Source organism: Hemiscyllium ocellatum, chromosome 4, assembly GCF_020745735.1.
Source record: "Hemiscyllium ocellatum isolate sHemOce1 chromosome 4, sHemOce1.pat.X.cur, whole genome shotgun sequence".
NCBI classification, from domain to species: Eukaryota; Metazoa; Chordata; class Chondrichthyes; order Orectolobiformes; family Hemiscylliidae; genus Hemiscyllium; species Hemiscyllium ocellatum.
Genome location: NC_083404.1, coordinates 2447369 through 2464626, shown reverse-complemented (window position 1 = coordinate 2464626; position 17258 = coordinate 2447369). Strand labels below are relative to the sequence as shown.

The 17258-nt window shown below is 44.0% G+C and overlaps 1 protein-coding gene across 1 annotated transcript in view; it reads right to left on the bottom strand.

Moving 5' to 3' along the window:
* rab2a (RAB2A, member RAS oncogene family) overlaps positions 1–17258 on the bottom strand; it is an 86626-nt gene that overhangs the window by 37890 nt on the left and 31478 nt on the right. Inside the window, exons 4-6 of the mRNA XM_060822641.1 lie at positions 11379–11461; positions 5548–5640; positions 4264–4375 (exon numbers count right to left, since the gene is read on the bottom strand). Of these exons, the coding sequence (XP_060678624.1) occupies positions 4264–4375; positions 5548–5640; positions 11379–11461 (288 nt within the window). The remainder of the gene's footprint in view (positions 1–4263; positions 4376–5547; positions 5641–11378; positions 11462–17258) is intronic.

Here is a 17258-nt window from a genome sequence, read left to right as displayed (position 1 = left end):
GTTTGGATGGATGGGTTTGAGCATTCAAAAAGTAGTCAGGAAGACTGCAGGACTAGTTTGTACCCTGTAAGGAGTATGTAAGGAACAATAAGTTCAGGGAGCCCTGTATGTTTAGGACAATACAGGACTGGATGAGGAAGAAGGGTATTCAGCAAGTCCCAAGGGAACAATTCAGCTGCAGTCCTACAGGAATACAGCAAGTGCAGAAGGGAACTAAAGAAAGCAATTAGAAGAGCTAAAAGATAGGCACAGGAAAGAATTTGCAAATAGGAAAGGAAGAGTAGGGGCTATTAGGGGCCAATCTGTATGAAAACAGAACATTGGAAGGAGTTGAATGAATACTTCTCTTCAGTCTTCACTCTGGACAAGGTGAGCATAGATACAAAGAGGGACTGAGGTGCTCACACAGTTTCACAGAAAAAGAATTGGAGGCTGACTGGTTTGAAAAATAGACAAATCCCTTGGCCTGAATTAATTACACCAGAGGTTGCTGTGGGAGGAGAGATAAGAAATTGCAGGGACTGTCACAAATTTTTAATTCCTCTCTGGCCACAGGGGAAGAGCCAGAGGACTGGAGGACACCAAATGTGGTTCCACTTTTTAAAGAGGCTTCTGAAGGTGAACCATAAAATTGCAGTTTGATGCGAGTCTCATGTAAAGGGTAGGGAAACAATTGGAGAAACTTGACAGAATAAATACCCACTTGAAAAGGAATGAGTTAATTAGGGGTAGTCAGCATGGTTTTGTCAAAAGGTCACGCCTAACAAATTTGTTAGAACTTTTCCGAAAAAGTCATCAAGTATGGGGATCAGGTAAATTCAGTTGATCTACTTTATATGAATTTTAGCAAAGCTTTTGACAAGTCCCACATGAGAGAGTGAGAATGTTAAAGCACGAGGCATTGAGATAAACTTGGTGAGATGGATCAGAAACTGGTTTAGTAATAGGAAAGTGTAATGATAAGATGGCTGTTTGAGTGACTGGAGGCTGGTGTCCAGTGATGTACCAAAAGGAGCAGTAATGGGACCCTTATTGTTAGTTATATGCAGAAATGATATAGATGAAAATCTGGGAGAAATGTTAAGCAAATTTAGTGAATGGCAGGGCGCTAGGTAACTTAGAGGAACAGGGCTCTTGGGATACTTAACTCAGAGCATATGACTAGGATAGGTAAGGTATATGGAACACTTGCCTTCATCAGCCATGACAGATATAAGAGCAAGGCGGCAATGTTGGAACATATAAAGCATTGATTAGGCTACAGCTGTAGTACTGAGTGCAGATCTGGTCATCTTACTACATGATGAATGTGATAGCACTGGAAGAGGTACAGAGGAGGTTCACCAGAATGTCATCTGGAATGGAGCAATTGAGTGATAAGGAGACACTGGACAGGTGGTTTCCTTTAGAGTAGAGAACACAGAGGGTGACATGATCGAGGCATAAGATTGAGGGATATAGACAGGGTGAAGAGAGAGACCAACTGCTCCCCTTATTTGAGAGGTCAATCATGAAGGGCATAGAACAAACAATGAAAATTACAGCACAGGAACAGGCTCTTCAGGCTTCTACACCTGCACCAAACCAGATCCTCAGTCTAAATCTGTTGCCTATTTCTAAGGATCTGTATCCCTCTGCTCCCTGCCCATCTAAAATGTATCTAGACAGATACATAAATGATGCATAGTTTTGCTAGTAAGGGACAGGCGATTCAGAGGGGATATGGGGAAAGAGCTGTTTCCCCTCAGCAGGAGATGGGAATTTGGAGTGCACAGCAGGCCAGAAAACTTACAACTGTTAAAAAACAAATTGGATTAGCACTTGAAATATCAATGATATGGGAGAAGTGCAGGAAATTGGGATTTGTACACTTAGTGGTAGTTATTGTTGCTGCAGATGTGATGGGCCAAATGGCCTTTTCTGTGCTGTATGACTCCTCTATGTCTACAAATCTTACAGTGCTCAGATGGTATCCTTCTGGGCTGATAACTCAGCACTTCACAGCCTTAATCAGCAGAGCTCATGAAGATAGATTTAATGAGATATTTACACAAACCTTTATGTTTGTTCAGAATTCTTGTGAACACTGGGATGAATTAAACTGCCAAAAGCATCATGATTGGGTTGAACAGATTTCACTCGTCCCCTCCTCAGGAGCTGCCAGACCTGGGCTTTTCCAGCAATTTCTGTTTGTCACTTACCTGCTTGTTAGTGGAAGTGCCACTACGTTAGATGTCAGAAAGAATCACACACAACCACATTTAAATCTTCAACCCTTCCCTCGTTCCCAATTTTAAGAATCTAAATTTTAGATTTGCACTCATTCTGAAATACTGACAAATTAATAAAAATGCTAGATCCTCCTGTCTAATTGTTGGGATGTATATCAATCCTTTTCATACAGAGTTTTTAAAACAATTGAGACAAATTGTTCAGCCAATTTGTTATCATGGTCACTACCACCGAGTGTAAAGCAGTCCCATTTTGTAGAATATTTTTATTTCTGAATTTTCAATCAATTTTCCTTGGGTTGCCTCCAAAATAGTGAAAGAATTGGGGGGGGGGGGGGGTCAGGCTCTGCTGTAAATTCTCAACAATTGACTTCACTCATCCTTCAACTACCTGTCATTGAAATCTTGAAGATTTATTTCAATATTTCCAATTTTTATATCTCCAATTCTTTTCTCTGACCTTTCAATTTGCCATTCTTTGCTTTATAATTAGTAAATCAGTGCCTCATTCTTGTTTTAGCTCTCAAACAAACACTGGCCATGCATCCTTTTGAAACATTAGAAAATAACTTGCTATTTAGCGGAATACCTAACTTATTGAGTTCGTTACAATTTGTGTATTAACAGTTCTGCTTAAGAGTTTATAACTGGAGGGTAGGTTGAAAATCATATACATGGCTCAGATATTGCCTCTTAATTGCTTCCTAAGTCTAATTATTATTCTGGTATGAAGCAACAAAATTGAAGAAAATTTATTTTCCTTTTCTCAGTGTAAAGTTTTAACTTTGTACCATAATGCCTTGGCACTTTAAATAAATTTAATCCCATATCAAGTAATGGGTGTTCATTGCAGTATCCTTAAATCTGCCCCAACGTTTTCTAGAAGGTTTATACCTTGCCCTGTGGTCAGTTAGCTCAGTTGGTTGGATGGCTGGCTTGTGATGCCAACAGCCTGGGTTCAATTCCCACACTGACCGAAGTTACCATGAAGGACTCAATTTCTCAATTGCTTGCCCTGCCTGAAGCATGGTGGCTTTCAAGTTAAACCACCAGATGTCTCTCTATAATGAGCGTGCAGCCCTATGGCTCTCTAGGATGATAGCAACTTTCCACCTTGCCCCACAGAATGAAGTCTGAACAGCTCCGTCATTGCAGAAACATAAATGCTTCAACAGAAGACAGATGGCATTAAGAAATTTGATATCTGTATTCCCCAATACATTTTAATTACCATCAATATTTACATATCTGAATGCGAGAAATATAACGCATGCTGAAACAGCAAATATATTGCACATCCCTTCATATGCACCAATCTTCCCAGTGTAAAGATCAAATTGCCTTGGAAAAATAATTTTAATATACTGTACTGGACAGGAGCTAAAATCACAACCTCACTGCTAGCACAGGTAAGGGCCTAAGGATACAAATTAAAGCAATCCATACTCGGAAGGCCAGAGAAGCCTTGATATTTTAAAACTCAAAACCTTGCACTGTGTTGTATTCAGTTTTCCACAACAATTTGAATTATTTTCTTCTTTGTAAACATTAGCAATGATAGCAGCCTAGCAGCCACTGATAATACATTATATTCATCATACATTGCAATTAATCTGACATTCAGTACAAGTGTAATTATAGTTGACTGAAGACCTTGCAGACATTATGGATGTATTCTTCGTCTGACCTTCAAAGTTAGTGGATGAATAATGTTAAAAATCTTTCATAAAAATGAAAATTCAAATCAAGTTGAATAGATGAACACTTTTGCATTAGCTTACTCTTCATCCAAAAGTGCTCTTCCTAGGGTGAGAAGATTGAAACTAAGTATTTTGATGATGAAACAGTTCAAACCAAAAATCACATATGAAAACCAAGCCACTGGATAAAGGTCCTTTCTCCAAGACAGCAGTAAAAGAAACCAGCCCAAAAGTTATATGGGCTCTGAGAGCACATTACAAAAAATACAATACTTCAGTGGACTAGAGATGACTGCCAAAATAAACTATGTAAAATTCCAAAATCATATTACCTCTTCAACATTAGAAGCAGTTTTTGCAGAAGTCTCCATAAAAATGAGGCCATGCTCTCTTGCAAAAGCTTCCCCTTCATCTTTCTTCACTTCGCGTCTTGATTCTAAGTCACTGTAAGAAAGAGAGTGTTCACCAACATTTAAAACCGTAAGTGTTCATTTTTCGTCGTTTACTTCTCTTGAATCAGCCATTTCATGTCACAACGCAATTGCACATTCAGCCTAGATTAAAAAAAACATACATTTGATGCCATTATTCCAAACATTTCACAAAACACTGGTACTTGAATACAAATCCATTAGAAAATGAAGAGTTTGGTGATTTATTAACTCCTTTAACTCAGACCAACACCTGCATACTATCACCTCTTCCAAGATCATACAGTAACAACCAAAGTTGAGGTCAGAACAATCCCAGGAAATAAGATAATTATCGAATGATTCAAGGATGGTAAACATCCTTTAAATTAAACAAAAATTGCAAAATTCAAGGAATCACTAAACTGAGAAAGCTTTACCTCCCTCAAATGTAATGTAGGTCAAAAGATGGGAAATTGTTGCATTTTCATGATATTCTTCCAATTATCAATTTGGAGTGGATCATACTGCAGTTAGTGTATTTTGCCAAGTTGTTTTGTAAAGAGTTCCAAGATATCTTTACATTGTCAATTTCTAGTCACATCCTTAATTTCCACAATCAAAAGTAGTTTCATTTTGTCGTAATTCTCTTCCACAGGAACTAAACTCAGGGATACGTTTGCAAAGCTATTGTACAATCATCAAAAGGTAGTAAGAACAGCACTAGAACTGAACTATTTTTAAAGACAAAAACAGAACTTGCTAGAAAAGCTCAGTATCTGTGGAGAGAAATCAGAGTTAATGTTTTGTGTGGTGTGACCCTTGCTCAGAACTAGATGATCGAAGGACTGAAACACGAACTCCAATTTCTCTCCTGATGCTGCCAGACCTACGGACCTTTTTCAGTCATTTCTCTTTGTTTCTGACTTACAGCATCTACAGTTCCCTCAGGTTTTTATTTGCTTTTTTTAAAAAAAGTTCACAGCCACAGAATACAGCATGGAGGTAAATTCCATTCAAAACAGAATTGGATAGGAAACCTGAATGGAAACAAAGTAACTAGAGGGAAAGAGTAGACTGGTACAAGACATAACAGGCCTTAACAGTCTACAGTACTGAAAACATTTGAGGATATTACCCTCACTCTAAGCTTGTCATAGACCCGTAGTCAAAAACAGTGTCAGCTTTTGCTAGCTAAAACGTTACCTCTTATTTCCAATGAGCATAATGACCATGTTGGAGTTGGAATGCTGGCGAGCATCTTCTAACCAAGTTGTCAAATGATTGAAAGTGTCCCGTCTGTGAAAAAATAGGGAAAGCAAGTTTTCAGCCTCTGTGTTAATTACTATGCTTTCACATTTAGCATTAACTAAGCCAACTTGCAAATTCATAACTCTTTTTATCCACCTTTTTCTGATCTCCCTTTCAGACACTTTAATGCCAAGCTACAATCCTATTTCTCCAATCATTTATTTGGATTGCTTCAATGGCTTTCATCCCAACCACAACAGATAACCTACTTGGTCAAAGACAGCAGACACCACTCCTCAATTATTCTACTATAACCTTGATCATTGCCCATTTCCTCCCTTTTGTGTTCCACTCCACACTCAACATATTGTGGTTCTACAATTATCTATTCCAAAATTAATACTTCTCCCACAAAATCAGAATGGTTATCTTTAAGATATCCCAAGATTCAATCTTCAGCCCCATCTATGGTGCGTACAGATGTCACATGATCTGTGGAAAGCTGGTCATAAGCATAAGGTTATGTTCCACGTTTTGCACCCAAACATACCCCTCTGCCACCATCTTCAATTCAAGACATGCCATATGTCTGGTTACCTCGTTATCAGCAAGTAAATCAACAAGGACCAAATGTGCCCTGTTAACCTCCCATCAGAAATTAACTCAATGAATGGCTGTCTGGAGACGCTCAACCTAATAAGTCTGCATCATAAAATTAACTTTAGACAAGACATTCCACCATCTTATTACCCAGCTGCCTCAGTATATCACAGTGCCCTATTTCTAGGCTTAAAACCTCTGTTGCTTCCTATATCTCTAGTTGAAAACTCCAACACTTACAACTTGCAATTGACAAATTAATCTAACTTTATTAGTATCCCACACTATCCCATCCTCAACCACGGTGGCTCAGTGATTAGCCCTGCTGCTTCATAGCACCAGGGACTCGGGTTAGATTCCAGCCTCAGGCAGTCTGTGTGGAGTTTGCACGTTCTCCCCGTGTCTGTGTGGGTTTACTCCTAAATTGCCCAGTGTTCAGGGATGTGTAGTCAGAGGTGAAAGTAATAGGGGAACGGAAATGGATCTGGGTGGATACTCTATGGAGGATCAGTGTGGACTTGTTGGGCTGAAGAGCCTGTTTTCATATTGTAGGGATTAGATTCGATTACCTACAGTTTGGAAGCAAGTCTGTCAGTCAAAGTCCACACCGACCCTCCACAGAGTAACCCACCCAGACAAATTCCCCTACCTTACATTTATCCCTGACTATTTCACCTAACACAATGGGCAATTGAGCATGGCCAGTTCACCTGACCTGCACATCTTTGGACTGTGGGAGAATGTGCAAACTCCACACAGACAGTCACCCAAGGTGGGAATCGAATCCTGGTCCCTGGTGCCTAGAGTTAGCAGTGCTAACCACTGAGCCACCGTGCTGCCTCTATTCAACTTCATCCACTGGTTCCCCACTCTCAGACACACTGGTCCATTATTAAAAGCCACTCTTCCAACATTATAAGCAACTCAGCCACTAACTGGTGAACTGAATTTCTTTTCCTTACAACCTGCACACCACTGTCCCAACCAATTACTGGGCAATTTTCAGTCATAGTTATCCACCTCTCTTCCAAAAGTATCTTCAAAGCCCACTTTGCTCAATATATCTTTGGATACCTGTTTTCCCAGATCCTTCAGACAAGCCTAACATTCTTGTATCAGACTATTTTGCAAGAATAATTGCCACACCATACAGCATGCATAAAGGAAATGAAGCCCCGCTATTCCTGAAGTCAGCACAGATGTTAAAGACTTTGTTTTAAAACAGTAAACTCCCCAGATTAGACCCAGGTTTTTTTTTAAAAAAAACATTATTGATCACATGAAGGGAGCACCTCTGGCTAGGCCAGGATTTACTGCCAATCCCAGGAGGCAGTCAAGAGTCAACCACATTGCTGTGGGTCTGGAGTCACATGGAGGCCAGACCAGGTAAAAATGGCAGTTTCCTTCCTTAAGAGGATAGGAGTGAACCAGATGGCCTTTCCTATGATTGACACAGACCTGTGGTCACCATTCAACTCAATTCCAGATTTTTAAATCAAATTCAAATTCCACCATTTACCATGGGAGGAATTGAATCTGGGTTCTCAGAAGAACCTTACATGGATCTCTGGGTTAACAGTCCAATGATAATACCACTAAGCCACTCCCCCAAAGAGAACTAACTTTATTTGTAATAAATTGTAAATTCTAACAGGTAAGCAATTATGAACCGTTGACATATAACTAGTTAAAACTAACTCCTTTATAAAACTCCCCCTACACACAGGCAAAAGTGTTATGGGTGGATAAAATGACTGGGAAGTCAGTTCAATGGTGATTGTCCAGAGTTTGTGGAGATAACCCTTTGACTTTCAGGACATCTTCCTTTTCCAGATAATTTTGCTTGCAGTAGGCACACAGTACTTGTTTGACATTCATAAGTGTCCGACGTATTGATTAAAAGCCACAGCTTACAGTGACTGATCGGGGACAAACAAACTCGCTTCCTTTGGACTTGAACTAATTTTTGCTAGAGGGAAAAAAAAATAGTACTCCTGATGGCTAGAGGTCCGATGGCTTTTGGCCAAATCATCATATCCAGAAACTGTGCAACTATTTGGGAGCCAATCTCTGTTGTTAGTGGACAGAAAACCTGTCAGTCAACGGCTTATGGAATGGTGACTGGTTAGCAGCTACTTGTCTCTGGCCAAACTCACCTTGGGCACACCTCGCCCAATTACAGCCCTTTTGCAGACTTTCCTCCATTGCTTGGGCAAACAACAGTGCAAAACATCACTTAAATGAATGTCAGGTAACTTGCTTTTTAAAAGCGTAGCAATCCTTTTCACAATCTTTGGTTTTTAAAAGTCCTTTTTCCATTTCAGTCCAAAATAAAAAACACAAAAATAAAAAAATACTGTATCTTCCTTGCCTCATCTCTCTGCTCCTACATCCCCTGCCAACACAATGAAAAAAAAACACAGAAAAACTTCCAATCCAAACAAAACCCCAGGTCCAACTAACCAACTAAAACATTGACAATCTCTGGGGTCAGCAGTACGCTATCACCAGTACCCAGTCACCTCATTCAACTCCCATGGTTTGGTTGAGATTCACAGAGCTGGTCCTTTTTTACCTACATTTTTACACCCACGAAATTTAATGGAGACTTGTAAAATTATACATTTGTTATTAAGTTTGCCTTTGTTTATTGAAGCTTGGTGAGTTTCTTTGACCACTATTTAAGATAAAAAAAGTCACAAATTAACCACCTTGGTAATTAAATTTATAATACATACCATATAATTATAACAGCTCATGGAAAGGGGAGGCTCAATTATCAGTGCACATTTCCCATGTCGGATGACAGCAACTTTCTTTGAAGTCAGGGCAGCATTTCACTAAGTATGGCATCAAAGCACCTACAGCTAATGGGAATTGGCAGGGAGGCTTTCTGCTGGTTTAAAGGTATACCTATCATAAAAGGATGATGGTTGCAGTTGGTGGAAGTCAAAAATCTCAATAGGAGTTCTTTAGAGTAGTCTTTTAAGACCAATCTTCAGCTGCTTCATCAATAATCCCCACCATCACAGGATCAGAAGTGGGGCTATTTGCTAACGACTGCATTAAGTACAGCACCATTCACAATGCATAGATATGGATGGATATGCAGCAAGACCCAAACAAGGTCACTGTCTGTTTCAGCATGGACAATCTCCAACAACAGACAGTCTGTCTATTGCCACAGCTAAATCCTAGGGTTACCACTGACTAGAAACTGAACAGTCATACTAAGACTGAGATTACAAAAACATATTAGACACTAGGAATCGTGCTGCTGGTTAACTCACTTTCCAACTCCCCAAAGCCCATTCACCATCTACAAGGTACAAGTCAGAAGTGTGATCGAATACTCCCCACTTTCCTAGATGGGTGCAGCTCCAACAACTCTCCAGAAGCTTGACACCATTCAGGACAAAGCAGCTCTCTTTGGTACCCGATCCATCAGTATGAATATTCACTCAATAGCATGGAAACTTACTAAGGTTCCTTCAATGGCTATGACTGTGACCTCTCCAACCTGGAAGGGCAGAGCAGATGGGAGTATGGCAATACCACTATATGCAAGCCCTCCAAGAGGCACACCATTCTGACTTGGAAAGGAACTTGCAGATGATTCTTTCACTGTTAGTGTCAAAATTCTGGAATTTCTTTCCTAACAGCAGAGTGTCCCAGACCTAAAGGATTAGTGATTCAAAACAGGCAATTAAGCAATCAATACTGGGCCAGCCCTAGACTTTCACCTTTCCTTTAAAATGAATATAAATAAAAAAGCCTGATGAATTCACAGATCTGAATTCACACAAGATCTTCACCTAGGAATCAGATCAGGAAGACTAAACAAAAAAATTCCGTCCTCACTGAAACAACTTTACAAAGTACCTTTCTCCACAAAAGGAGTTGCATGTCAGTATTGTAGGCACTATAAAATATTCACCTACAGTAACTGGAATACTGGAAATGAGAAATTTTCCTGAAAAACTTACATGTATTTCTTCATACAAAGTGGGGTTTAAAAAGCAGGTCTAAGTCCAAGTCAGCAAAAGCAAAATAAAGCTGTCAGAGAGCACACCTAAAATCTGATGCTTCATGAACTGCTACAATTGATGAAAAATATGCAACATGCTCACTTCTGCTTGTACCCCATACTGCCTCCAGCACTGCCACAAATGGAAAGCTGGGCAATATTTAAAATCATTTTGGAATGCACTGCCTGTGTGGGTAGATGAGGCATAAACCCTCTATGTTTGAGAAGGTATTTGGATGAACACATGAAATGCCCAAACATTCAAAGTAATGGGCCAAATGCTGGAAAGTGGGGCTAGTATAGATTTAATACAAAGACTAATTGCTGGTGACACCCTGCTTTCTTCCCATTAGATGCTGCTAGACCTGCTGAATTGTTTCAACGATTTGTTTTTGTTTTTGATCTCCAGTATCTACAGATTGTTGTTTTATTCTAGTTTAGATTTCATAGTTTTTGTCAGTGCAGACTCGATGGGCTGAAGAGCCTCTTCTGCACTGTATGATTTAATGCTTCCAAAAGGTCTTATGCAGATGAGCTGAAAACAGACCTAAAATGTCTATAGCGCCTCAGTTTTTTTAAAAAAAGGGATGGGGCAGGGGGGTGCTATGCTGGAAAACCTCAGGACAGCAAGGGCCTAAAAACACTGACCTGAGGCCAACTAATTCTGCCAGCAAGGTAGTGTAAGTAAGAGCTTAAGCAAGTCCCAAATACAATGATCTTTCTGAATATTGGGAACTTAAAATGGTATCGTCATGCATTAACGGTTAAATGACCGAAATAACACTGACTGAAGTGAAATGCTCTAAATGACATCACTAACACCAATTTCACCACATTCAAGTGGCTCACTATTTGAAGCATTTGTTCAACCAACTAATGGGAAGTAGGTTAGGAAACAATAGGGAATGAAGTAAATTTAAATAGCGTTATCAAAATTATTGTAATTACACTAAACAAAATGCAGGATAACTTTACTGAAGTAAAACTAAGTTACTTTGATTTCACTGAATATTTAACTACACTGTACAGTATACTGATACTTAGCTAGAACCCATTTTGTTTATAGGATGCAGGCTTTTTAAGAGGGACTATTTTTTTTCAAAAAAGATTTAACAAGTTTAAGAGCCGCCATTGAAAACCAACTGCAGTTATAAGTTACCTTGTAATATCGTAAACTAGCAAGGCACCAGCAGCTCCTCTGTAGTAAGATCTTGTGATGGAACGGAAAGATTCTTGCCCAGCCTGTTGAAACAAACAAAACACCCACTCTTGTTACATATCCAAGGAACATATGATCAAGAGATTACAAAGCATGCACTTATTCACAGGTGAATTTATTAAGTGCGAAGTTCACAACACATTAATCCTTTCTTTTGACCCTCTGACAACATTTAGTTTACCTAGTTGATTTAACATTTTAGTTGTTGCTTAGACAAAATGCTTTGCGCAGCTTAAAGCTAGGAACTGGCAATATGCTTTTTCAAGCACATGCACATTAAAAAGGGGTAGAAAACGATGGGTGGACAAGCAGACAAAATGGAATGGAAGCAACAGGGAGGCCAAACAAGAATGAGAAGAGTAATTTTAGCAGTTACTACATGGGAACTAAAACCTTTACAGTAGTAAAAACCATCAACCAGTCCTAAAAATAGCAAATGCAGAGAGTTTATAGAATGATGCAGAAACTCTGATAATGCTACCCTTCAATTATCCTAATATAAATTATCCTCTTCTAAAGTGTGGAAGAGATTCTGAAACATAGTCAGGATAAATGCTGATTACAGAAAAACTTTCAAATTCAACAAGGAGCACCAATGTCATTCCGCTGCAACTGAGTCAGGCCTTGGTGAAAACAAAACATCTACAGATGCTGGAGATTAGAAATCTGCCTCAGCTGGAAACACAAACAAAAACACTGCAAAGGAGCAGCACAGTGTCTCAGTGATTAGCACTGCTGCCTCAAAACGCCAGGGATGCTGGTTCAATTCCACCCTCTGGCGTTTGCACATTCTCCCCATGTCTACGTGGGTTTCCTCCAGGTGCTCTGATTTCCTCCTACAGTCCAAAGGTGTGTGGGTTAGATAGATTGGATAACTTTGCATGGCCAGTGTCCAGAGATGTGCAGAGCAGGTGGATTAGCCATGGGAAATGCAAGCTTACAGTAGGGAGGGTTGGCTCTGGTCAGAATGCTCTTGGAGAGTTGATGTGAACACAATAGGCCAAAATAGCCTGCTTCCACATGGTAGTGATTCTATACTTGAGGAAGTGGTTCATAGTCGGGCTACATTCCTACATGGGGAATGACCGGGCAGACCAAAATTAGAGCTACCTAGATAAAAGGAGGGGAGAGATAAGGCAGTATGTATTCAAGAGACTGAAAGCAGAAAGCGAACATGTCAGGTTGATAATACACATGAGAACAAGGTAGAAGACAAACAGGAGATTTTTAAAGCGAACAAGACAAACAGAAACTAAGAAAACATGCACACATAAAATGAGAACTAGGGGCAGACCAACAAAGCTGTTGATAAATCATAACTGATCAGACTGAGGCTTCAGATTCTGGTCTAGACTCCTGTCCACACACACCATTTGGACCCTCATGTCATTCTGACTCTGATAGATTTACCTGTACTTCCACACATGCCATCTACTGTGTCCATTGCTCCGTGCGGTCTCCTCTACATTGAAGAGACAGGACGCCAACTTGCAGCACATTTCAGAGAACATCTCTGGGACACTCACTATACCACACTGCCCTGTGGCCGAACACTTCAACTCCCCCTCCCACTCCACAAAGGACAAGCCAGCCCTGGGCCTCCTCAATCGCCAAATTCTAGCCACCCGATGCCTAGAACACCACCTCATCTTCCACCTCGGGACCCTCCAACCACATGGGATCAATGTTGATTTCACCAGTTTCTTCATTCTCCCAGGAGCAGGAAAATCAACGTTTCAGGCAAAAGCCTTTCATCAGGAATACAGGCAGAGTGCCTGAAGGGTGGAGAGATAAATGAGGGGAGGATGGGGAGAAAGTAGCATAGAGTACAATAGGTGAATGGGGGTGGGGATGGAGGCGATAGGTCAGAGAAGAGGGTGGAGTGGTTACATGGAAAGGGAGATAGGCATGTAGGACAGGTCATGGGGATGGTGCTGAGCTGGAAGTTTGGAACTGGGGTGAGGGGAATTGAGGAAACTGGTGAAGTCCACACTGATGCCCTGGGGTTGAAGTGCTCTGAGGTGGAAGATGAGTTCTTTCTCCAGGCGTCAGGTGGTGAGGGAGCAGTGGCGAAGGAGGCTGTTCCCTCCGTGACTACCTGGTCAGGTCCATGCCCACCCCCCAACAACCCACCCTCCCGTCCAGGCACTTGCCGCTGCCACCGCAGGAATTGCAAAACCTGTGCCCACACCTCCCGCACCTCCATCCAAGGCCCTAAAGGAGCCTTCCACATCCAAAGTTTTACCTACACATCCACCAATATCATTTACCTACCCATCCACCAATCTCAGCCGAGGACATGGAGGTCCGGGACCTCCTTCACTGCCGCTCCCTCCCCACCAGACACCTGGAGGAAGAACGCCTCATCTTTCACCTCGGAACACTTCAACCCCAGGGCATCAATGAGGACTTCAACAGTTTCCTCAATTCCCCTCACCCCAGTTCCAAACTTCCAGCTCAGCACCATCTCCATGACTGGTCCTACCTGCCTATCTTTTCCACTTATCCACTCCACCCTCCTCCCCAACCGATCACCTTCGTCCCCACCCCCATTCACCCATTGTACTCTATGCTACTTTCTCCCCACAGTTGAAAATGTGTTGCTGGTTAAAGCACAGCAGGTTAGGCAGTATCCAAGGAATAGGAAATTCGACGTTTCGGGCATAAGCCCTTCATCAGGAATGAGGAGAGTGTGCCAAGCAGGCTAAGATAAAAGGTAGGGAGGAGGGACTTAGGGGAGGGGCGATGGAGATGTGATAGGTGGAAGGAGGTCAAGGTGAGGGTGATAGGCCGGAGGTCAGGAAGAAGACTGCAGGTTAGGAGGGCGGTGCTGAGTTGAGGGAACCGACTGAGACAAGGTGGGGGGAGGGGTGGGGGGGGGGGGGGGGGGGGGTGGGGGAGGAGGGGAAATGAGGAAACTGGAGAAACCTGAGTTCATCCCTTGTGGTTGGAGGGTTCCCAGGCGGAAGATGAGGCGCTCCTCCTCCAGCCGTCGTGTTATGTTCTGCCGGTGGAGGAGTCCAAGGACCTGCATGTCCTCGGTGGAGTGGGAGGGAGAGTTAAAGTGTTGAGTCACGGGGTGGTTGGGTTGGTTGGTCCGGGCGTCCCTGAGGTGTTCTCTGAAGCGTTCCGCAAGTAAGCGGCCCGTCTCCCCAATATAGAGGAGGCCACATCGGGTGCAGCGGATGCAATAGATGATGTGTGTGGAGGTACAGGTGAACTTGTGGCGGATATGGAAGGATCCCTTGGGGCCGTGGAGGGAAGTGAGGGAGGAGGTGTGGGCGCAAGTTTTACATTTCCTGCGGTTGCAGGGGAAGGTCCCGGGAGTGCAGGTTGGGTTGGTGGGGGGTGTGGACCTGACGAGGGAGTCACGAAGGGAGTGGTCTTTGCGGAACGCTGATAGGGGAGGGGAGGGAAATATATCCCTGGTGGTGGGGTCCGTTTGGAGGTGGCGGAAATGACGGCGGATGATACGTTGTATACGGAGGTTGGTGGGGTGGTAGGTGAGAACCAGTGGGGTTCTGTCTTGGTGGCGGTTGGAGGAGCGGGGCTCAAGGGCGGAGGAGTGGGAAGTGGAGGAGATGCAGTGGAGGGCATCGTCGATCACGTCTGGGGGGAATCTGCGGTCCTTGAAGGAGGCGGCCATCTGGGCTGTGCAGTGTTGGAACTGGTCCTCCTGGGAGCAGATGCGGAGGAGACAAAGGAATTGGGAATATGGGATGGAGTTTTTACAGGGGGCAGGGTGGGAGGAGGTGTAGTCCAGATAGCTGTGGGAGTCAGTCGGTTTATTGTAGATGTCTGTGTTGAGTCGGTCGCCTGAGATAGAAATGGAAAGGTCTTGGAAGGGGAGGGAGGAGTCTGAGACAGTCCAGGTGAATTTGAGGTCGGGATGGAAGGTGTTGGTAAAGTTGATGAACTGTTCAACCTTCCCGCGGGAGCACGAGGCAGCGCCGATACAGTCATCGATGTAGCGGAGGAAAAGGTGGGGGGTGGTGCCAGTGTAGTTGCGGAAGATGGACTGTTCCACATATCCTACGAAGAGACAGGCATAGCTGGGGCCCATGCGGGTGCTCATGGCAACTCCTTTAGTTTGGAGGAAGTGGGAGGATTGAAAAGAGAAGTTATTCAGGGTGAGGACCAGTTCAGTCAGTCGAAGGAGGGTGTCAGTGGAAGGGTACTGGTTGGTGCGGCGGGAAAGGAAGAAGCGGAGGGCTTGGAGTCCTTCGTGATGGGGGATGGAGGTGTACAGGGACTGGATGTCCATCGTGAAAATAAGGCGTTGGGGACCGGGGAAGCGAAAATCATGGAGGAGGTGGAGGGCGTGGGTGGTGCCCCGAACGTAGGTGGGGAGTTCTTGGACTAAAGGGGACAGAACCGTGTCAAGGTACGCGGAGATGAGTTCGGTGGGGCAGGAGCAGGCTGAGACAATGGGTCGGCCGGGGCAGTCAGGTTTGTGGATTTTGGGCAGGAGGTAGAAACGGGCGGTGCGGGGTTGTGGGACTATGGGGTTGGAGGCGGTGGATGGGAGATCCCCTGAGGTGATGAGGTTATGGATGGCCCGGGAGATGATGGTTTGGTGGTGGGAGGTGGGGTCGTGGTCGAGGGGGCGATAAGAGGAGGTGTCCGCGAGCTGGCGTTTGGCCTCAGCGGCATAAAGGTCGGTGCGCCAAACTACTACCGCGCCTCCCTTGTCTGCCGGTTTGATGGTGAGGTTGGGATTGGAGCAGAGGGAGTGGAGGGCTGCACGTTCTGAGGGTGAGAGGTTGGAGTGGGTGAGAGGGGTGGACAGGTTGAGTTGGTTAATGTTGTGGCGGCAGTTGGCTATAAATAGATTGAGGGCGGGTAAGAGGCCAGCACGGGGTGTCCAGGTGGATGGGGTGCGTTGGAGGCGGGAGAAGGGGTCGTCAGAGGATGGGCAGGAGTCTTGGTTGTGAAAGTAGGCACGGAGGCGAAGGCGGCAGAAGAATTATTCAATATCTCGCCGCGTGTTGAACTCATTGATTCGAGGGCGTAGGGGAATGAAGGTGAGGCCTCTGCTGAGGACTGATCTTTCATCCTCAGAGAGGGGGAGGTCTGGAGGGATGGTGAAGATCCGGCAAGGCTGGGAGCTAGGACCTGGTGTGGGACTGGAGCTGGGGGTGGGGGCGGGGACAGAGATTGATGTAGGGGCGGGGTTAGATGTGGTGACGTTGCTAGGTGTGGGGGCAGGGTCAAGCGTGAGGGCAGGGTCATGCGTCGTGACGGAAATAACCGTGGGGGCGGGGTTACGTGTGGTGGCGAAAGACGGCATGGGGGCGGAGAAACCTGAGGCGTTGTGGTCCTGCAGGTTAGTGACGTCAGTGGGGGCGGAAGTGGCTGCGGCGAAGGCAACCGAAGGAGCGGAAATGGTTGTGGCGACGAAAGAACCGTAGTCATTCCCGGTAGCCGCGGGGGTCGCGAGTCCGTCGGCGATCTTCCTGGCAATCGTGGAAGCGGTTGTCTGTGCGGTGATCGCCCAGACTCCCCACCCCCACATTTATCTCTCCACCCTTCAGGCACTCTGCCTGTATTCCCGATGAAGGGCTTTCATCCAAAATGTCGATTTTCCTGCTCCTTGGATACTGTCTGAACTGCTGTGCTTTTCCAGCACCACTCTAACCCACATTCTCCCATGTGCACACAGGTTTCTGCCAGGTGCTTTGGATTCCTCCCACAGTCCAAAGATATGCAGGCCAATGGATTGGTCATGCTAAGTTACCCAGGTGGCTCATCCATGGGAAATGTAGGATTGCATGGATAGGTGTGGAGGTAGGTCTGGGTGGAGTTGATGGGCCTAATAGA